The following is a 22,791-nucleotide window of genomic DNA, read 5'->3' on the forward strand; positions in this document are numbered from 1 at the left end:
GAGGTCCAGACCTGTTGGTTTATCTAATTAGTAACAAGATAGACCTATAGTCCCCTACTAATCTTACCTCTGTTGCGTCTTGATTCTATAGAAAACTTCTCCATGGTAAACCATCACTTCCTGCCAATCCTGAGATGTCCTCCTATTGTTCTTGTTGGATTTTCCAATGTGGCTTTTGTTGGAAGGAGGCAGATACGTGAAATACTTGGTATTGGTAGTTGTCATGGAAGGATTTTGAGGCTGTACTCCAGGTTCAGGGTTCTACCTCTTTTGTTTTTTGGTGGCATGGAGACCTTGATCAACAGGAAACATGCTGATGTTGCCGCTAGTGTTGCTCTTTCTGGCATTCAGATCCTGAGGTGGCAGAAGGTTTTATTTTGGGTTTTTTTGGGTTTTTGGTACCAAGGATCAAACTCAGGTCCTTGTGCTTAACGAGGCAGGCAGCAGAACGAACCACTGAGCTAAATCCCCGGTCCTAGAAGATTTTATTTTGAATTTTTATCAATTGATAACCTAGAACTATAAGACAGGATCCCTCTAGGAAATACATAAGAGATTGCAAGTAGAAGTTGCTTCACATTTGCCTCAGAATTAATAATAGTATTATTCTAGTGGTCAAACAGTCCTTACCATAAATCAGTCTCCCTTCTTCTCTCTCTCTCTCTCTCTCTCTCTCTCCCCTCTCTCTCTCTCTCTCTCTGTCTCGCCTGCTCAAGGTTTTTCTCTCCCATTACATGTAAATGCTGTGCCTCCAAAAAGTGTCTGTTGAAGAGATCAGGGCTAGAGGAAGATGGTACCGCTGTGTTCATATATATTTTGAAAATTCTGTTGAGGTTTCCCCCAGCCTTAGAGTTTTTATATAATCATAATGAAGGCGAGGGTTTAGCTCAGTGGTTCCACCACCTGCCTCACAAGCACAAGGTCCCGAGTTCGATCCCTGGTACCAATATATATAATATAATATGTATACATATAAATATTCATAATGAAGCAATTTGGCCATTAAACAAGATAGGAAGCCCCAGAGAACTATGGAAGGCTGCCCTAGTCGGATACTATTTCTTAAAAGTTTATAGAGTTTTATAAGGAATCCCTAAAGAAATATTTACAGCTAATAGGAAGAGATCGGATTCACATAAAATGTAGTTTGTGGCTTTGAGCATCTGCACTTCCCAAAGAGTAGTTAAGTCAGTCCCCCTAAAGTTAGGTTAGTTATTTTGTTTGTTTTGAGTTTTATTAGAAGTGAACCCAGGGACTTGTATGTGCCTAGGCAAGCACTGTACCACCAAATAGGTCCTCAGCCCAAGTTTCTTTAAGCCAAGTTTTGACTTTGTTATCTGAGGTGATTTGTCAGGTCAAGGAAGCATCACCGGTAGGAAGCAGTTCTAAACACTATTTTGTTGTTGTTGTTGTTAAATTCTTTTATTGGTACATTTTAGGTATACAACACAATTACACTTCTCATTGGGAATTGTACCTTTACATAATGCATCTTGGTTCTTACTTTTTTCCCCATTCCTAGCCCTCCCTTCACCCCCTCCACCCTTCCCTATTTACAAAGACTTTATTTCCATTTTTTCCATTTCTATTTTTTTTTATTAAATTCTTTTATTGGTACATTGTAGATATACAACACAATTACACTTCTCATTGGGAGTTGTACCTTTACATGATGCATCTTGGTTCTTATTTTTTCCCAATTCCTAGCCCTCCCTTCACACCCTCCACCCTTCCCTATTTACAAAGACTTTATTTCCATTTTTTCCATTTCTCATCATTTTTCCTTTCCCTTCTTTCCTTTCCCCTGCGCCTCCCACTACCCCTACCTCTTTGGACCTTTTCTTCCTATTGCATTATCGATTATTCATTCTAATCATTGGTACCTTTTAGGTATACAATATAATGACATTCATCATTGGAATCTAAACACTGTTAGGGAAAGCATTTACCACACCCCCAAGAAATTAGTTTCTTTTTTAAAAAATTAAATGGTTTGGGGCCAGGGGCTCAGTGGTTTCGCCACCTGCTGCGGAAGCGTAAGGACCTGAGTTCGATCTCCAGTACCAAAAAATAAAAAATAAAATGGTTTGAAAATCGTGCCAGTAGTAAGGCTGTGAATTTAGAATTTTTGAGACTTGGTGGTGGGAGGGAATGCCAACAGTTGAATTAAGCCACTAGAAGAAAGCGTGTGTCTAAACATTTCTGTGACCTTTCCTAATTCCATTCTGTTGGAGATAAGGAATTTACTTGTATGCAAAGCAGTGGTGCGCTTCACCTACTCTGTCCCCCTCCTAGCCGCCACATAGAAGCTCTATAAAAAGCTCTGGGCTGGGGATTTAGCTCAGTGGTTCTGCTGCCTGCCTCGAAAGCGCAAGGTCCCAAGTTTGATCCCCGGTACCAAAAGAAAAAAAAAGCTCTGACTTCTCGAGTTGTCAAAGCCATCTCCCCACCTCAGTACAAGGAGACAAGCCGTGGCCACAGGACATGTCTACATGAGAAATCAGTGCTAAAAGGCAGCTGAGGTGGAATCAGCCAAAGCAGGGATTTCCTCCTAGAAGAGCCTATAAATTCCTGTACCCAATAGCTGCTTTAGAACTAGTATTTTAGCAACTTTATGGTAATTTTGCCCTAAGATATACTTACTTTGTACACTTCATATGCTTAACCTTGCCAGAGTTTTAAATCTTTCTTCTACCCATAGGCATGTTTGGTCTTCTCTTCTTGCCAAAGCACTTAGATACAAGACAAACACAAGCCATCATGTTTACAGAATCAGTTTTTATTTCACATAGGCTCTTTTATGTTCTGACCTACAGTTAATCATGTTCTGACCTACAGTTAATCATCGTGCAGTATAAAATATGCTACTGGAAGTGGTGACAGTTGTTGCTTGAGGAGGCTGGCTAATGAGGGTAGAACTCATCCCCTTTCAGTATAGACTTATATGCACATGTGCCTTTTGAGCTGGCTGCTTTTATAAATTGACTTTATTCCACACCTACATACACAAAGACTCAATGAAGTATTTGAACTTTTGTTTTTTCACAGCCATCTCTTCCTGTACTCTATACCCTGTCTAGCCAGGCTACACATGAAGCTGTTCATCTCCTCTGCAGGATGTTGGTCTTTGATCCAGTAAGTAGTGTTTGTTTTATATTTCTAAAAATAATTAATTAAAAATACACATATTCTAAGGGAAACATTCTACTTTTTTGTTTTTTGTTTTTTGGGGTTTTTTTGGTACCGGAGATCAAACTCAGGTCCTTGCACTTGTGCAGCAGGCGGCAAAACCACTGAGCTAAATCCCCGGCCCAAACATTCTACTTTTAATAGATTGGCAATGTAAATGATGATGTTTCAAGTCATAAACTTCATTCTGCAGGTTTTTTTTGGGGGGGGGGTGGTACCAGGGATCAAATTCAGGACCTTGTGCTTGCTAGGCAGATGCAGCACCACTGAGCTACATCCCTGGCCCTCCCCTGTTTTAATATTACTCATGCTTACTCATATGATCAATGTTTAAGACTCTTAAGTCAAGGGGGATAAGGGAGATACAGAACTGTACCACTCTTTTTACTTTTTTTTTTTTTTTTGAGACAGGCTCTCTCTATGTAGTACAAGTTGGCCTTGAACTCACTGTGTAGCCCAGGCTGGCCTCGGAACTCATAGCAGTCCTCCTGCCTGAGCCTCCTGAGTGCTGGGATCACAGATGTGTGCCACTATGCTTGGCAAAAACTATGCCTTTCTCCCCCACCCTCCATATTAGAAATCGAACTCAGGACCTTGTGCTTGCCAGGCAGGCACTGAGCTAAATCTCTGGCCGTGCCATTCTTATCTCAGTATTTGTAAAGGGAGTTTAACACCAATTTGAATTAGGAGGAAAATTTTTCAAGATTATTTGAAAAACTTCCCATTGTTTTTGCATAAGGAAGTGTTTATTTTTGGATTCTTTGGGGAATGGCTGGGGTTGCTACCTTTTCTGTTGAGCATAATCACAGCACAGTGGAAGGCTGAGTCAGAGAATTCCAAGTTCAACCCCAGCCTGGGCCCTTTAGTGACTTAGCCAAGCCCTGTCTTAAAAGAGTGGAGTTTGTAACTTGGTGCAAAGGCTCTGAGTTCAATCCCCAGTACCACCAAAAAAAAAAGATTGTAGCTTTTCTATATTCCCTTTCTAGACTTGACTCTTCTGTTAAATAATACGAATTACACCATAACTTCAACTCTTCATTTATTCATTCATCCAAAGATTATTATTATTCATATTTATACCAATAATTATTGAAAGGGAGACTCAAAAATGGTATCACTTAAAAAAGAAAATGTTACTTGAAATAACTCAGAGAATTCACAGAATATAAAAAAACACAATAGGTATTTAAAGGAGTAAAAACACCACAAAATTATCAAAGTTACTAAGATTCCATCAATCTGTTTGTGATGAGAAAAGAGCAGATTTCTCACATGAGTAATCTAATCCACAAAGATCATAATTCAGGCATCAGTATAATGAAATTAAAGATAAAAAATGTTCTGTTTGAGGTACAAGTTTGTGAGAACTTAGTCAAGGTTTTATTTGGGAAATCAGAAACAGTCAAAGTAACTTGTGTTAATGTTGTAACATCTCAGTACAGAGTGGACTTTTGTTTTGTAATACTGGAAGTTGAATCCAGAACCTCACAAATGCTAGGCAAGTTCTCTACTGCTGAGCTACACCCCCAGCCCTTTTTATTTTTTTATTTGTGACAAGGTCTTGCTAAGTTGTCCAGGCTGGCCTCAAACTTGGGATCCTCCTGGGCCAGGGATTTAGCTCTCTGGTGCCGTGCCTGCCTTGCAAGCACAAGGTCATGAGTTCTGTCCCCGGTACCAAATGGAGGGGGGACCCTCCTGCCTCAGCCTTCCTAGTAGCTAGGACCACAGGCATGCACCACTGTGACAGGCTATTTTGTTTCCTTTTTTACTGTGATATGCCATGTACATAGTGATATTAGAAACAAGGCGAAGTGGCAGCTCTTGCTTCCAAGGTCTCCTTAAGGTCAAGTTCTCATCATTAAGGACAATTTTGGTCACATAATTTGCATAATGAGCTATTTGATTTAGTATCATTAGTTTGATATTTTGTTTTATTTTGCCACTTTATCTACAAAGATAGCAATACATAAAGAACCTCCCTTTATATGATTATTAAAACTAGAGCTGCATGAAATTCATGCTTCCAAGGTAATTTCTGTCTGTCCATAGAGGATTTTGTAAAGGCCCTAGGTTTAAATTTTGCGTCTATGTGTTAGAAATATTTTATTTTTTATGTTAGTTCTATTTAGATTAGGAACCAAGAAGCATATCAATAAAAAAAAAAAAAAGAAAGAAGAAAAATAAATAAATAAATAATAAAAAAAATAAAAAAGAAACATATCAGTCACCTGTACCAGGTTTGCCTTTAATGCTTGTTGCCCTTGTTTTTGTTGTTGTTGTTGTTACCAGGGATCAAACTCAGGTCCTTGCACTTGCGCAGCAGGCGGTGAAACCACTGAGCTAAATCTCCAGCCATTGTTGCCCCCCTTGTCGTTGTTGTTGTTGCTATTGCTGTTGTTGTTGTTGTACTGGGACTTGAACTCAGGGCCTCCCCAGCCCTTTCATTAATTTTTTTCTTTTTTAATTTGGAGACAGAGTCTCATGAAATTGCCCCATCTAGGCTCGAACTTGTGATCCTCCTGCCTCAACCTCCTAGAGTTTGGGGATTACAGATGTGCACCACCATGCCTGGCTTACTTAAAATATTTTATATTTGTAAAATGGGGAATTTTATGAACTTTTGCTTAAAAGTTAATAAAGCAACAAAAGCTAGGATAGAAACAGGTGTCCATGTCTATTACAAATGTTGGTCGTTTGAAACAACATAGCACAATATGTAATTGAGATTTTTTTAAAGTATACAATTGGGTCCTACAAAAGAACACCATTGTTAAATCTGAGTAATTTTGTGGTTTTCTCGATTTAGCAAGATAGTTTCTTTTCAATGTTCATATTCTTTGTGAAACAACAATCTCCTTTCCTTAGCCTTACTTGACAAGTTCTAAAAAAAACCATTAATTTGTTTAGAGAAATGAAGTTGATCTTTGCATACCAGGGAGTTGATTTACTTGGTGTCCAAAAGTTTCTCTTAGGTAAAGAAGAACTCTCCTGGGCCAGGGATTTAGCTCAGTGGTCCCGCCCGCCTGCCTTGCAAGCACAAGGCTCCAAGTTTGATCCCTGGTACCAAAAAAAAAGAACTCTCCTTGGTGTGCACAGAGGATGCTATCAGTAGTTGGAGAAACACCTAAATCTTTTCATCTCTGCATTCTCAAATTTCAGGAAGTATCCAAATGTGAGGCAGAAGAGTCTAACAGAGGAACCAGATTCCAGCTGACTGGGACCCAGTGTCTGCCCTCTGCCACCTGACAGGAATGGCTTGTCAGATGATAACATTAAACCTAGCTTCAATGACTGCTGCCCTGTATGAACAGTTGTCAGGCTCAGTCACAGAGTTAGTGTACAAAATCCACGGAGCTCAGAGACTGACCAGAGGCTCCAGGAGAGGGGAGCCGAAGGCCAGAGGGCTCGGAACTGGGCACAGTGCTCTGTCAGCCTACTTGTGCCTTTCAGTTCAAACAGTAGACCTCTAGCCCAGTGGACTATCTAGGAATAATTGTTAAAGATTTGGACTTTTTAGAAAAAAGAAAAAGTTTACTTGCTAAGAACAGGAGGAGGTCTGACTACAGATAGGCCAGAGCACCAGATACACAGGTAGCAAAAAGAAAAACACCAGGTCATCAAGTTCATATCTGTCTGTTCATGTTATTCAAACAGCAGGTTTCTTTTGCATTTATCTTATCTTGAAGGTGGTGACATGCCATTGGGCATATCAACATAGCAAAAACTCAGATAAAAGAGTTGGGAGGAGTCCAGGGTTATGGAAAATGTCTCACATCTTATTGTTTGGGGGACCAAAACCAGTCAGAATTGATCTAGTTTCTTTTTTTATTTATTTCAGTACAGAACGGTTTTCTTTTTAAAATTGTGTTCTCTGAAGTGAGTGATTGTCCTGGGGCAGGGCAGTATTGGGTTTTGTTCTCTCAACCATTAGTTCCATCCTTAAATCTTGTAAAACTCTGCATTCTCCGTAAATACTGCACTGAGCAGGGACCATTTTTTTCTTTCATTCTTTAATGAAGTAATGAGTTTACAAGTTTGGCTTAGTAAGCCTGAAACTAGTGTATTAAGTATTCTGATGTAAAATGGCAGAAAAACCAGAGTAGGCCACTCCTGTTACTCATCCAGAGCTGTCTCTCCCAGTGTGGCATCAGACCATTGGCTGCTGCCTAACTCTTTACAACTTTTAGATGTGTGTTTGTTCTGGTCTATTCAGTATTTGAAGAGAGTAAAAATTTCAAGCAGCTTTGTAAAACTGCCAACATGATCACATCTTGTCTAAATGCTGTCTATATCTTAAATGTAAACTTACAAAAAAAAAGGTTATGCTGGAATTCATCTGGGCCGGGGATTTACTCAGTGGTTCTGGCGCCTGACTCGCCAAAGCGCAAGGCCCTGAGTTCAATCCCCGGTACCCAAAAAAAAAAAGTTATACTAAAGTGTAAACTTACCCCATTTAAAGCATTACTCATTTAAGTGTCATGATATTTGTCTTTTTTTTCTTCTTCTTCTTCTTTTTTGAGGGGGTCATTTTTTGGGTTGATTGGGGGTTTTTGGTTTTTTGTTTGTTTTTTAAGACACGGTCTCACTGTGTAGTTCAGGCTGGCCTTGAACTCACTGTGTAGCCCAGGGTGCCCCCAAACTTCCAGCAATCCTCCTGCCTCAGCCTCCCAAGTGCTGGGATTACAAGTGTGTACCACCACACTCACTCAGCTATATTGTCATTTTTTTGCCCTGTATACTTTTCAAATTTTTACCAGAAAAACACTTCTCAGTGCTTTGTGGTGGTAGATGATAACAGTTGATTGTCCTAAGTCATATACTCCCTCCACTACTATGTCCACCACCTCCTATGTCTCTAAACTCAGTTATCTCTCTGCACAGAATGTTCTGTATATTAAGTGTAAGCTATGTAAAGTAGTAACTGTGTCTTGTGAAAGATCCTATGTGGATAATCATGTTTATCTTTAGTGTTGATGTGCTGGTCTCTAAATTTGATTGCAGTCGAAAAGAATATCCGCTAAGGATGCCTTAGCCCACCCCTACCTAGATGAAGGGCGACTAAGATATCACACATGTATGTGTAAATGTTGCTTTTCCACCTCTACTGGAAGAGTCTATACCAGTGACTTTGAGCCCGTCACCAATCCCAAATTTGATGACACTTTTGAGAAGAACCTCAGTTCTGTTCGACAGGTTAAAGGTGAGTGCCTTTTTGGCCTTTGTCCAGGAAAGATGACTAGTAACATTTTTCATTGTATGGCCAGAAATCCAGGGTCTGGATGCTGACCAAAGTTCCTCCATGTTTCTTTTACAACCTTGCATATAGCTGTTTGTCCAGGGAATATATGCCAAGAAAGCTATGTGTTACAAAAATGCTGATTTAATATTACATCCAGGGGAAGGTAAGCCAGAGGAATAAATATTTTGTTCCTATTTTCAAAGTTTAATGAATGTACTTCAGATATATTAAATTTGTATTCATTCAATGTCATTTCATTAAGTGAAACATGTTGGAAGTTTTTAAAAAGATAAAAATTCACAAGGAAATCATTCTTTAAATGTGACAAGAGAGGGGAATTTCTGATAATTTACTCATAAAATTACATGGCATGATCTTTTATTGGGGTGGGAGTAATGACATTCAGAATTCTGAATGATTTTAGTGTTTCCTTTAGGACACTTTAGAAGAAAGGGTAGGACCCAAAATACCAGCTCAAGCTATATGTAACTAAACACCAAATGAGGTTCTTAAATCAAACAGGCAATAAGTACCAATATTTAGAAGAATTTATCCAGAGTGCCAGCTATGTGAAGTCTCAAATCCGTGGACCATTTTACTCTTCGCACGGATGGAGTTTCCAGTCTGTGTAATGCCACCTTGGAGTTTTTACCAGTGTTCAGCAACAACTGTCATTTTAGTTTCAGGAAAGTTCAGCTGGATTCTGCTTTTTAGATGATGTATGTGTCTGATTTAACTAAACCAGTAGGAAATTGTTCAAATGCTCCCAGGCCTGCAGATTGTCAGTGGATTGTATGATGTTTATTCTCTCCACAGAAATTATTCACCAGTTCATTTTGGAACAGCAGAAAGGAAACAGAGTGCCTCTCTGCATCAACCCTCAGTCTGCTGCTTTTAAGAGCTTTATTAGGTAATTATATACATATATATATATATTATGCGAATGCTATTAGAATTAAAAATTTGTCATGACTGTGTTTTTCAACATATTTCTGTTTTCATTGAGATAACATAAATAAAAGGTCCAACAGAAAGTTTCTGTTACAAACTTTGGCCTCGGTCAAAAGTAGATTTAAAAAGCAAGCATCTTTTTTGTAACTCTGGTGACCGTTCACTGTGTTTTTTCCCTGAGGACCGTTTGCTGCCTGTGACCACATGCACGGTGGTCCTGCTGCGAGAGCAGTATGCAGGACGCCTCCCCATCGCTGAAGTCAGATATGGTCATCTTGGTCCCACTACAATCCCACACCCCTTCATAACTGCAAATAAGAAAATTATTATTTCAAGTTGACTGCTAGTGCGGCCTGTTTAAGAGAAGCCAGCCAGACATGGTGGTACAGGTCTCTAACCCCAACACTCTGGGAGACTGAGGCTAGAGGATTGCAAGTTTGAGACCAGCCTGGGCATCTTTGGGAGAACTTGTCTCAAAATTTTGAAAAATTTTTAAAAGAGTCTGGGAATATAGCTCAGTGCAAAATCCCTAGGTTCAGTCCCCAGGATTACAACAACAAAATCTAAGAGGGTTATGGAAGAGCTATGAACTTACTTGGAACTGTTTGTCATGTTCTTGTCTCCTTTTGACCTTTCCTTCTCATGAGTTTTTCCCCTAACTCCTTATATCATCAGAATCCAATCAGAAGAAAGAAACTGCACCAATAACATGAATGGAGAAAATTTTAAAAGAATTCTTAACTAGAAAAAGATGGTTAACTACTAAAAGCCTTAAAAGAGGGTTCTGAAGGGTCCTAGATAGCAAATGCAGAAAGCAGCTACTCTCTGTAATACATTAGCTCAGAAGAGGCGAACACACACCATGACAGTGGTGAAATGTACCAAAAGGTGTGAACACTGGCACATGTGATGGCACACACCTGCAATCTGAGCACTTGTGAGAGGTTGAGGCAGGAGGATCACAAGTGTAAGTCCCACCTGGGCAACATAGTGAGACCCTGTCACAAAATAAATTTTAAAAGGGCTGGGGATGTAGCTCAGTGTAGAGCTTCCATGGTATTGATCCCTGGTTCCACACCAAAAAAAGGGGAGGGAGTAGACAGAACAAGCCCATCAAAGAAGCCTTCTGAATACAGAGAAACTTGCCAGAAAATTTGAGTATAAATATCCACCAGAAGTAGCTGGAAGGGAAGGTGCTCTCTGATGGAGAGCCTTGAGGTATCCTTTCTAGCACCCTCTGCTGACAAAAGCTAATATTAAGCCAGGGAGCAAAGGAGAATTGTGCTAGGTCCTGCTCCAGTATCACAAAGCATGACAGAGGATGAATTTGGATCTGAGAGGCCATCCAGACTCCTTTCGTCCCCACCTGGCTTTCTCCCTGTCCCCTCTCCCTGCTTGTCTTTTCCTTTCCTACCTGGTATTGAACTTGTTTAAATTTGAACCAAAATTAAGAATTTTTGTTTAAAGTGTATAGTGTCTTTGATTTCTTTCATTTATTTTTTGTTGTTGTTTGGTTGGGGGGGGGCGGTATTGGGATCGAACTCAGGACCTTGCGCTTGCCAGGCAGGTGCTGTGCCGCTGAGATGAATCCCCGGCCTTCTTCTATATATTTTTTTCTGTAGAAAGAAGGCATCAAACTATTTTCACTTCTCTGTGCTTTTAAATTACTTTGTTTTCATATTTTTACTTAAGAGCCAATGACCCAGTCTGTTAGGCATTTTAGCACCTTCTGGGTGCAAATTATTGTTATCCTGGCCTCTGGGGATGCCATGTGGTTTTACACACACACAAATTCAAAATCTAATTAGCAACCTTAGATGTGGAAAGTAACTAATAACAGATCTTTGGATAACAAGTGCTAAATGATTATTCATACTGGTGTTAAAATACTTGATAAAAGAAATGTGTATAAGATGCCTTTAAAATAGGCTCCCACTTAAAGTCACTATTTTGAGAGGCTACTTTTATTTTTGAGAGAGACTACTTTTAAATGGATAATTCTGCATCCTAAAGGTTGTTTTCCCGAATAGGTATAGACAATTACTACTTATAACTACTATTTGCCTAGTAGAAAACAGTTTGTATACACTACTTCAATTATTCATCACAATATCCTATAAAATAGATAGCATAATCTTTTTCCAAAGGAGGAAGAATTAAGAACTTTGCATGGTGCTGAAAAACCAATAAATAACATGTTGTTTTCAAGCCCATGTGTTAGCCACTATACCACATTGCCTCCTTTTAGATAACAGATCCTTAAATGAAGATTTTGGAGCAAGTTTACCTTCAGAGATGTTAAGGAAACAGGTTAAAGTTCCAGAAATGGACTTCCCAATTTTTTTAAGGGAAGAGAACAGGCAATCTCCTATTGCCCTTTTGCCTGTTGTAGTGCTACAACTAATTTCACCATATCTTCCTTCTCTTCCAGTTCCACTGTTGCTCAGCCATCTGAGATGCCCCCGTCTCCTCTGGTGTGGGAGTGACAGTGCGAGAGAGTGTACTACTGAAGATTGTGATGTAGCTTTCCACTGGAGTCTGGGATTTGCAATTCTGGAGGTTAATCATGCTTGTACTGTAATTTTACTAATGAAGTTTTAAATTAACAACCACTACTTGTATGATATGAATAATATTTAGAAATGTTACTAGACTTTTAATCTTGTAAAGTGGTTGTGCTTTTAGAAGAAAAAATATTTTACCCAGAGTTGCACATGTTTTATGAATTTAGTGCAGCTGTTATGGCTCACCTCAGAACAAAAGAGAATTGAACCAAATTTGGGAGTTTGGGGTTTTTGTTTTGTTTTTATTAAATGAAGTGAGATTGTTCACATACACTCCACACACACACACACACACACACACACACACACACACACACACAAGACAGTCATACATTTTGATATTTGAGCCATTCCTAAAGATTTGGGGTTTTCTAAAACTAAAGAATCTAGAAACCTTGCCTGCGACCAATCATGGAGCCACATGAGCTGATCGTGGCTGCACTTGGGGGAGGGGGGTCGGGAGGAGGGGCATGCCACCTAAGGATCAAGCCCTATAATTAGCTTCTCATTAGAGCCGTGATGGTGATGTGTGCTGTCTAAAATCCAATGTTGTGGGTAGAGAGAATGAGTTTGTGACTAGGAGAGACTACGTTTTTGTTTTCCTTACCCAGTATAAATATATATATATATATTTAATCTATTTTTATTAGAAGTTTTTCTGCTCTTTCTTACATAAAAGAACCCCAAGCATGCATCTTCCATGTTTGTAAATAATTCATTTCTGGGCTAATTTCAAAAGAACCCTAACATTGCTGTATAGAGAGAGAACTAGCTTGCACATTTTAGGTCTGTGAAATTCTGTGAGACTTTTCCTGCACTGGACAGTGAAAAATAATAAATAAAAGACAAAAACAAATTTTTTAAAAAATTTAAAGCCACACAAAAAGGCACATAGGGGAATTATGTCAAATGTGTTTGTGTCCTTAGGCAAAGCTGTGGGAGTCTTGAAATGTCACAGTAGTAAATAACTTATTACTTTTGACAAATTCTTTTTTCTGTTGGAACACTGAATTCTTCTGTGCATATGTATATATGAATACAAACTGAAGGCCTCTACCTCCTGGAGTTATACAACTTGGCTTGTTTACCTCCACATGCTGATGATGACTTTTTTTTTTTTTTTTAAGTTCAATGTGGAGACTTGAAACTTGAATGTCCCTTCCAACTTTTATATTAAAAATAAAAAGACAAGAAAATTGAAGATCGTTTTTCACCTGTACAAGGCGTACTAATGGATTGTCTTAAAATTGGTCTAGGAAAAAACTTGGTGTGTGTTATGGACAATTAACTGTTAAAGTTATTGTAAGTTATCTGTATTTAGCAGAGTATTTTCATCTTGAGTGATCTGAGCTGAATTTGAAGACTATTAATAAGTTATGTTTGGAAGTTTTAACTTCAGTGAAGTAATTATTTGCTGTGAAAGAAACAAACATTGAATTACTAAACAAAGATGGTGCAATATCTTTGTTTTTTTTTATGAGGCTCCTGAGAATCAACCCAACTGAAGCATTTCAATTCACTTGAATGAGAAACGTGTTTAGTATCAAAAGAGCCCGAGAAGACACTGGTGTGAAAGGTACAATCTCAGAGGTTGGTCAATTACCGTGGCACACTTTCTGGTCACTTTGTACAATGTAGATTTGAAGTACAGTGGTGAAAACATTAAATGTGACATTTGAAAAAGATGTGTTTTCTATTTTATTTTCTTTGTTTTTTTCTTCAGTATGCTTGTGTCCAGACCAGAACAGCAAAGTTTCAAGAGATTTGCTCTTTATATTTTCACTTTTTTATCTTTGAGGAAATTAGTTGTTGTCTTTTAAAAATCTTCCCAGAAACTTAAGATTGCCAGAAAAAAACTGCAAACTTCACTGATACAAAAGATGTTGTGATTTAAATACATACAATATGGAAGTCTTTTGGGGGGGGGTACCAGGGATCGAACTCAGGTCCTTGCACTTGCAAAGCAGGCAGTGTAACCACTGAGCTAAATCCCCAGCCCTTTTTTGGGGGGAAGGGATCAAACTCAGGACCTAGTGCTTGCGAGGCAGGCGGCAGCACCGCTGAGCTAAATCTCCGGGCCAGAAGTCTTTCCAGACATTAGAGTCTGGATCCTATGGTTGTCAGGCCTTTTTTTTTTTTTACCCCTTTTGGAGCAAAGAACCCTGTGTTCCTGTGAAATCTTAACTCCAGTCTATTGGAATCCAATGCATTCAGTGAGATGGCTCTCCACACACCTGACCAAGGGACTTTATTCTGCCGCTTTTCCTGCCTCCTGCCCTTATCAACCCAGAGGTACTTCTAGCTCATCTCAGCTCCCTGGTGGTGTAATCCAGACCTGAAACCAGACTCCCTACCTCAGAATGCGCTCCCTGAGGCTGGACAAAGCAGTATTACTGTCTGTTTGCAGTACTGGGGATTGAACCTCATGAATACTAAGCAAGCCCTACTTGAGTGCTCTACCACTGAGCTACATCCCCAGACCTTTTTTTTTTTTCTCCCCACATTACTAGGATTAAACCCAAAGCCTTCACACTGAGCTATATCTCCAGCCCTTTTTTATTTTTTATTTTGAGACAGGGTCTCACTAAGTCACTAAGTTGGCCAATCTGGCTTGACTTTATATTTTATTTTGACAGGGTCTGAATAAGTTGCCCAGGCTGGCCTCATACTTATAATCCTCCTGCCTCGACTTTTTGAGTAGCTGGGATTATAGGCATGTGCCACCATGCCCAACTGCCATATTACTCTCGAGTTTGTAGGTGAGATTTACTTCTTCCTGTATTTTCTTAATTTAGCAAAATGGAATTTTTTTCCTGGACATAGGAGTTGGCTGTTCTATTCTAGCTCATATAAATTAATATAAATACATGTATTCATTTGTTTATTCAAAAAATTAGTTTATTCATGCAACAAACCCAAATACTTACTAAATGTAAGAATTATTTATAAGAAACCTTTGTTGTAGTAATGCTTAAAATAAGAAAACAAGTTTTACTAATATGTGCATTTTGAATGCACATGTAACTTTGAAGCTAAAGTTCTTCATAGATAACTACGTAGTGAACCAAGGGATTCGTGCCTTATCTAAATTTGTTGGGAATTGTAAAATGTGGAATGTCTAAAGCCAGTACAGTCAGAATGTACAGATAAGTTAGGGCTGTATTCAGTTGCAATTTGTTTGCAGTTTAAGACCCCAAAAGGGCCAGGGATTTAGCTCAGTGGTTTTGCCGCCTGCTGCGTAAGCTCAAGGACCGGAGTTCAATCCCCAGTCCAAAAAAAAAAAAATAAGAAGGAAAAACCCAGGTGCAGTGGCACATCCCTGTAATCCCAGCATCAATTTAGTGAGACCCTGTCTCAAAATTTAAAAATTTTAAAAAGAAGGGGTCAGGGATGTAGCTTGGTGGGAGAGTGCTTGCTTAGCAATCCCCAGTACCACAACAGAAAAGAAAAACTAAGAGCAAGTCTCCAGTACAAAAATAGTGAACAAAGAAATTGGTGAACATGCAGTGAGAACTAAGTAAACAGGCTGCATAAAACAGTAATAATATGTGTGATAGGGAGAATAAAGTAAATCAGAGCATCGTCCTTTAAACTGAGAGACACACCCCAGAGGATAAAGATTCTTGCGAAGTACAGCTGCACATAAGTTTTTTTCAAGAGTCAACTTGTTTTCCTCCAGCCCTATTCATCCCCTTACAAAAGATATGCTTCTTAGACATCTCAGGTAATATTATGGCATGGTGTTCCTGGGTGGCCAAATAATGGAACACTTTGAGCAGTTTTGTTTCTTGGGCCCTGGGCTGGAATGGAACACAGTGGTAGGGGCTTTCCTGCACACAGGAAGCCCTGAGTTTGACGCCCAGCACATACTAAAAAATGACACCTTATTTGCTTCATAGCATTACTGTCAAATAGTATATCAATCCTGAGAGAGAACTTGAAAGTAAAGCAAAAAGAACTTTAGGAAGAAACACTGATTTCTGAGACTGGCAGTATTTTATTTCACCCAGGCAACAAATTCATGGCACAGCTTTGTCTTAAAATTGCGAAGAAAGATTGATTTTTTTTTTTCAAAAGCACATATAGGGCCGGGGATTTAGCTCAGTGGTTCCGTCGCTTGCCTAGCAAGCACAAGGACCCGAGTTCGATCTCTGGTACCAAAAAAAAAAACAAACAAACAAAGAAAAAAAAGTACATATAAAATGAAGACTTTTTCCAACAGGCGGTAACTATTTTGACTGCTTGCTTTGTCAATAAGGGCTTTCCATTTGGTTTATATGGTAGACATCTTCCATATTTAGAATTAGCCTGAATCTGTGGCTACAAAGTTCTGGCAAAAAAAATCTATTTAAAGGAAAAGATTTTTTAAAATATTGTACAAATGTTGGCAAGGACACGAAGAAATTGGAACCCTTCTGCATTGCTGGTGGGAATGTAAAATGGTACAGCTGCTACAGAAAACAGTTTGAGTTCCTCCAAAAAAAATTAAACTTTAGAATTACCATTTGATCTAGCAGTCTCATTTCTGAGTGTGTACATGAAAGAGTTGGAAACAGTGACTCAAATATATTTGTACACCAGTGCTCACAGCATTATTCACAACAGCCAAAAGGCAGAAACAACCCAAATGTCCTATTATTCCTATTCAGACTTGAAAAGGAAGGAAATTCTCATAGATGATATGGATGAATTTTGTAGACCTACTAAGTGAAATCAGACAGACATAAAAGAACAAGTATATTCTACATACATGAGGTACTTAGAACAGTCAAATTCATAGAGACAGAAAGCAGAATGATAGTTACCAGGGGCCAGGGCAGCTAAGGGGTTATTATTTAATGGGCTTAGGATTTCAGTTTCAGATGATGAGAAAGTTCTGAATTTGATGGTGGTGATGGTTGCAGACCAGTGTGAATGTAGTTAATGCCACAAAACTGTACATTTAAATTTTATGTATATTTTACCATTTGCGTATGTATAGATACACATAGTGCTGTCCTAGAAACAGAAAGGTGTTTAACCATTAGGTAATCCATTTTCAGTCTTTCCAAGTAATAGACCCATTTTAAGGGACATATATAATCAGTTGACCATAAATATAGGAGTTTCTTTTATCTTTTATGTTGAGACAAGGTCTTGCTAATTGGCTAAGTTACCCAAGTTGGGCTTAAACTTAATGATCCTCCTGCTTCAGTCTCCCAGAGTGTTTGAATTATAGGCATGCACCAAGACAGCCAACCTTTGCAATTAAGTTCTGAAATCAGGAAGTGTAAATTCTCCAACTTTGTTTGTCCCTTGCAATTCCATATGACTTTTAGGATCAAGTCAGTTTCTACAAAAAGGCTAGGTGAAGTCTGATAAGGATTGCATTAAATCTGAAGATCAGTTTGTGGAATATTGCCATCTAAACAATATTAAGTTCTGATCCATGAATGAGGAGGGCTCAATTTCTTTAGGATTTTATTCAACAATCTTTTATAGTTTTCAGTATACAAATCTTGCAATTCCTTTGTTAAATTTATTCCTGTCCTTTTTGATGGAAGGGGGTGTGTGTGTGTGCATGTGTGCATTTTAGTTTTGAATTAAGTCACTGAGTCACACCCAAATTTGGCTCAAACTGTCATCCAGCTGATGGAAGGTTCTTAGTTTTACTTCTAGATTATTACTAATGTATTTTTAAAAATTGATTTTTTGTTTTTTGTTTTCCTTAAAAATTGATCTTTTATATATCAACATTTTATCCTACAACCTGGCTGAAATTCTTTTTTTTAATGTATTTAGAATTTTATAATAAAGTTTAAAGTCCTTTAAACACAATATAAAAACTTTATATAGTTTTCCTGTTTTTCCTAAGGAGAATAAAAAAATAATAAAAAGTTAAAACACTGATGACACCATTTAAAAGTGGAACTTTTTTTTCACTGCTGGGGATCAAACTCAGGGCCTCACACATAGGCAAGCACTCTACATGGAGCTACAGCCCCAGCCTGCTTGTTTGCTTGAGAGACTTGGCAGGCTTGGCTAGCTCTGTTCTGCCTTTGAAAAATAGAAATAATAGGATCAACTAACCACAATAGGACCACTAACCACTGCAGTTAGATTCACCAATTTTAAACAGTTTGCTCTTATTTCCTTTATTATACAAATATGCTTTCTCTTTTCTGCTTAAATATTATAAAAACCCTTAAGGTAGCCTGTAAAACAAGGATGCAAGCCAGGTGTAATAGCACTTACCTATAATCCCAGTATTCTGGTGGCTGAGGCAGGATTGTGAGTTTCAAGCCAGCATGGACTACAAAGCAAGACCTTGTCTCAAGAAAACAAAAAATAAAATGAAAGATAAGAGCACTGTACCACATAATTAAAATTCCAGTATCATGTCAAATATCTATGAAATTTTAGCTGGGCATGATGGCACACGCCTCTAATCCAAGCACTTGGGAAGCTGAGGCAGGAAAATCACTGCAAGCTCAAGGCCAACCTGGGCTACATAGTGAATTCAAAGACACCCTGAACTACATAGTGAGACCCTGTCTCAAAATTAAAAATACAGGGCTGGGGATTTAGCTCAGTGGTTCCACCGCCTGCCTTGTGAGCGCAAGGTCCTGAGTTCGATCCCTGATACAAAAAAAAAATTAAAAATATGAAATACAAATATCTATGAAATTTTAACAATTATATTACCTAATACCTCCTACACATTGCAATTTCTCCAATTGTCCCCCCAAATATCACTCATAGTTGTCTTCCACAGAATTCAGGATCCAGTGAAGGATCACACCTTGCATTTGGTTATCTCTTCTGGCATCCTTTATGTATTTTTTATTTTTTTGGTACTGGGGCTCAAACTCGGGACCTGGTGGAACCACTGAGCTAAATCCCCAACCCCTGTCATCCTTCAATGCAAGAGACTCCCTCTGCTTTTTCTTCTTTCATAACGTTATCATTTTTAAAGGTGAAAACCCAATTGCCTTATCGAAAATCCCACAAATATTTGTATTTGCCTCTTTCCTCATGTTTAGATTCAAGTTAAACACTGTTGGAAAAATGATCACAGAGGTGATGTGATACACTTCCCATTTCATCAAATCAAGAGACACAAATTTACCTTGTGTCATTTTTGCTGATAGGAACTGTTTGCTGTACAGGTCCCTTCTTCCCTTTGTAATAACTAATCTATAGAGAATTATTTTGAAATCATACTTCATTCCTCAACAGGTAGTGTCTACTGATGATTATTTGCTAGTGGCTGGGCAGTGGTGAGTTCTTAACATTCCTTCTATGCAACTTTTTCTTTCAGCCCCCATGGATTCCACCACATAATGAAGGGCATAGGGTTCAACAAACTTTGAGTATGTGAACATACTTTCCATGAAGGTTCCCAACCGCCCTCACAGGGAGCTATGGCAAAGACAGCTCCTGGACCAGTGAAGTCTCTGCCTCTTCCCAAGCATAGCACTAGTCCAAATTCCCAAGCTTGCTACTGGGAAGATGTGGGCTCCTGGCTAAATCACCTGCAATGGAATGTGACTTAAGGGATGTTTGCTGCTTCCAGGCCCCAGGGTGATGGGGTGCATTCCCTCTGTGCATATTTTGCCCTTTCTGGCCTCAGCCCATGGCCATGAAGATCACCATGTCTTAGGATCAACTGTCAATAAACTATGACTACCACAGGTGAAAACAGGCTCACTGCCTGTTGAGGTAAAGTTGAATTGCATACAGCCACATTCACTCATTGGCACAGTGTCAGTAGCTGCTTTCATTGTAACAGATGACTGAGTTGAGTAGCTGGGGCAGACTAGCCTGCCAAGCCTAAAATATTTATCTTCTGGCCATGTACAGAAAAAGTTTGCTGGCCTTTCTTACATCTACAGTAGGTACTCCACAGATGAGAAGTATTAACTTTTCCATTAAATGGGCTCCTTTACATCTGCCACTGAAAGTATTTGAGACACATGTGTCTTAGAAAAAGCTTGAGCCGATTCCTTAGCTCTACCCCTTTAAGCTGCCCAACTCCTGGAAACATGACCCAGGATGCAAACACCCGTATCTCCCAGCCTTCCTCCTCCACTCCACCTTGCACACTGGAGCCTGGTGAATCTTCTGTGAAACCACTGTCATCCCAGCCTGCCTTGTTCAGGAACTCCCGCTGTCTGCCTATCACCCTGGTAGCAGATCTGTTGGCTTCTTACTTTCCACACCCCATAAACTGACCCTCCTTCCCAAGTCACATGTACCCCCACTCCTTCCTAAAAATCAAACCTGGGACTAGGTGAGTCAAGGTAAGCATTCACCTTCAAAACAAAACTTAAGTGGCCGCTAAAAACTCAGTAACCAGGGTAACTTGTAATGCAGTTTTTATGAATCTAATTCATTGTCAAAAGATCTGTGGACAAAATGCCCAAATTTAAACACAGGTTTATCTTTATAAATTGATTGCCACCTTCTCTGCCCCTCTGCCCATGTTCATGGATTCTTTGCCATGAAAACAAGTGACTGCTCAAGACAGCCCAAGCCAGGTGGTCAGCTACCTCCGTACTCCCATAGACCTCAAGAGACAGTTCTGAGTCCCCACAGCCTCCTTGCTGAGCCGTCCACACTGACAGAACCTTAGCTTTGGTGAGTGAACACCTAATGTTTGGTTTTGAGGTATGCAGCCATCTGTGGGTTGGAGCCACAGCAGCTTTCCAGGTCTTACCATTTTCCATAGTGCCCCAGCCTCTGCAAGTTTGACCTGTGTCCATCGTGCCCTGCCTGGCTGGCTGTTCTTACACTGTGTTCACTGCACTAGGTGACAATCTGCTGCAACAGAGGAGTAGTTTCCCATTTAGCTCACTCAGCAATGATTCCAGCTTTGTGTCAGTAAAATCGAGATACATAAGGCACAGGCTGTTTTGAAGGAACCTAAAGTCTGATGGGAAACATGTCCAGAGACGTGCTCAGAGTGGAACAGGACAAACCTTTAGAGAGTACCACAGAGGTTCACATGTGCAAATGTCATTGAGTAGAGACAGTGGGGGCAGGGGTCTTCCTCTGGGCCTGACAATAGACAAGGATGAGGAGAGGGGGGCAGGGTTGGGGTAAGAAGGGTGGATGTATTTTAAGTAGAGATGAAAGTGAAGCAAAAGCACAGAGAAGAGCTTTCCGTAGTTGCTGGTAGAGTTCCCTTTGCACCACCATGAGGGCCACTGTTGGGGCTGAGGGTGTCTCAACAGTATTTGCAAAAAGGTTTTTTGGGGGAGGGTACCGGGGATGGAACTCGGTCAGGTCCTTGCATTTTCGAGGCAGGTGGCAGAACCACTGAGCTAAATCCCCAGCCCGAAAAAGGTTCTTATAAAGAGAGGGAAGTTTGGGGGTTTGTTTTTGTTTTATTTCTTCACTACTGAGATTGGACCCTTTGAGCTGGCATGGCGGCATATGCCTGTAATCCCAGCACTTGGGAGACCAAGGCAGGAGAATCAATGAGAGTTCAAGGCCAGCCTGGACTACATAGCAAGACCTTGTCTCAAAACACACACACACACACACACACACACAAAGAGAAATTGAACCCTTTGCATGGAGCTGTAGCCCCACCCACCTACCCTTTCTTTTTTGAGACAGGGTCTTGATAAGCCACTGAGTTGCCCAGACTGGGCTCAAACTTGCAATTCTCCCAGAATCCTGGGGTCACTGAACACATGCTTTGAAAGATGGATTAGTCATGGCCTCCACTCATCCTAAGATCGATCTGACATCAAATTAAGAACCCTCAGGGGCTGGAGATTTAGCTCAGTGGCACCACATTTGCCTTGCAAGCACAAGGTCCTGAGTTTGATCCCCCGTACCGGAAAAAAAAAAAAAGAATCAAGAATCGTCAGGTCAGCCATGCTGCCTATGCCTGTAATCTAACCACTCAGCAGGCTGAGACAGAAGGATCACGTTTAAGGTCAGGCTGGACAACTTAGGGAGACCCTGTCTCAAAAAACAAAAACCTCAGGGCTGGGGATTTAGCTCAGTGGTTCTGGCGCCTGCCTCAAAAGCGCAGGGTCGTGAGTTCGACCCCCGTACCAAAAGCAAAACAAAACAAAACAAAACAAAAAAAACCCAGTTCTCCCACTAAAGGAATTTCAAACTGAAGAGAGCAGCTGGAGATTTTTTTTTTTTGGTACCAGGGATCAAACTCGGGTTTTTGTGCTTTCGAGGCAGGTGGCGGAACCACTGAGCTAAATCCCCAGCCCTAAAATATTCTTAATTAATTAATTATTTTTAAAATTTATTCTTTTTTTTTTTTTGGTACCAGGGATTGAACTCGGGTCCTTGCGCTTGCGCAGCAGGCAGCAAAACCACTGAGCTAAATCCCCGGCCCTAAAATATTTTTAATTTATTTATTTTTGGTACCAGAGATCGAACTCGGGACCTTGTGCTTCTGAGGCAGGCTGTGGAACCACTGAGCTAAATCCCCAGCCCTGGAGATTATTTTAGATGTACAAGCCATCCATGTGTGAGGCCTTGAAAACCTTTATCTACAGATTACAGACTTGACTGGGGTTTGGTTGCAGCACATGGACAGCTGTGCACTTACCCAGCTCCTTCCTCCAGCAAGCAGTGACGGTCAACAAGGAGTCCACGGATCTGTACTCCACACACATTAACAGGTGCCACTATGTCCTTAAAGCCAGTAAGGGGGAAGGAGGGGTATGTGTGCACTGTTTCCAGGCCCTTGAGTACAGCCAGGCACAGAAGGTTCTAGGCTGGCCAGGCTTCTGGGCCCTGGGCCTGATCTGGAGGGGCCTTGTCAGGGAGGACGCTGCCCTGCCCAAGGATAGAAGACCTGACCTAAACACTACTCAGTGCCTGGGAAGAGCT

General features: G+C 40.0%; 1 protein-coding gene across 3 annotated transcripts in view; it reads left to right on the forward strand.

Annotated features, from left to right (window-relative positions):
* The window catches only part of Nlk (nemo like kinase), a 140,490-nt gene extending 126,862 nt beyond the window's left edge, over positions 1-13,628 (forward strand). Inside the window, exons 8-12 of one of the 3 annotated variants that reach the window (XR_002387008.2) lie at positions 3,049-3,135; positions 8,191-8,389; positions 8,516-8,591; positions 9,245-9,338; positions 11,811-13,628. Coding sequence is in view for 2 of the 3 variants with exons in the window: in XM_004856970.4 (XP_004857027.1) it covers positions 3,049-3,135; positions 8,191-8,389; positions 9,245-9,338; positions 11,811-11,865 (435 nt within the window). In the remaining variant the exon portion in view is untranslated. The remainder of the gene's footprint in view (positions 1-3,048; positions 3,136-8,190; positions 8,390-8,515; positions 8,592-9,244; positions 9,339-11,810) is intronic. The other 2 variants (XM_004856970.4, XM_021238509.2) reach the window with 2 other exon arrangements.
* Positions 13,629-22,791: the final 9,163 nt, after the last annotated feature.

This window comes from Heterocephalus glaber, unplaced genomic scaffold (assembly GCF_053883595.1).
Source record: "Heterocephalus glaber isolate CG9 unplaced genomic scaffold, H.glaber_assembly_v1.0 deba00001564, whole genome shotgun sequence".
NCBI classification, from domain to species: domain Eukaryota; kingdom Metazoa; phylum Chordata; class Mammalia; order Rodentia; family Bathyergidae; genus Heterocephalus; species Heterocephalus glaber.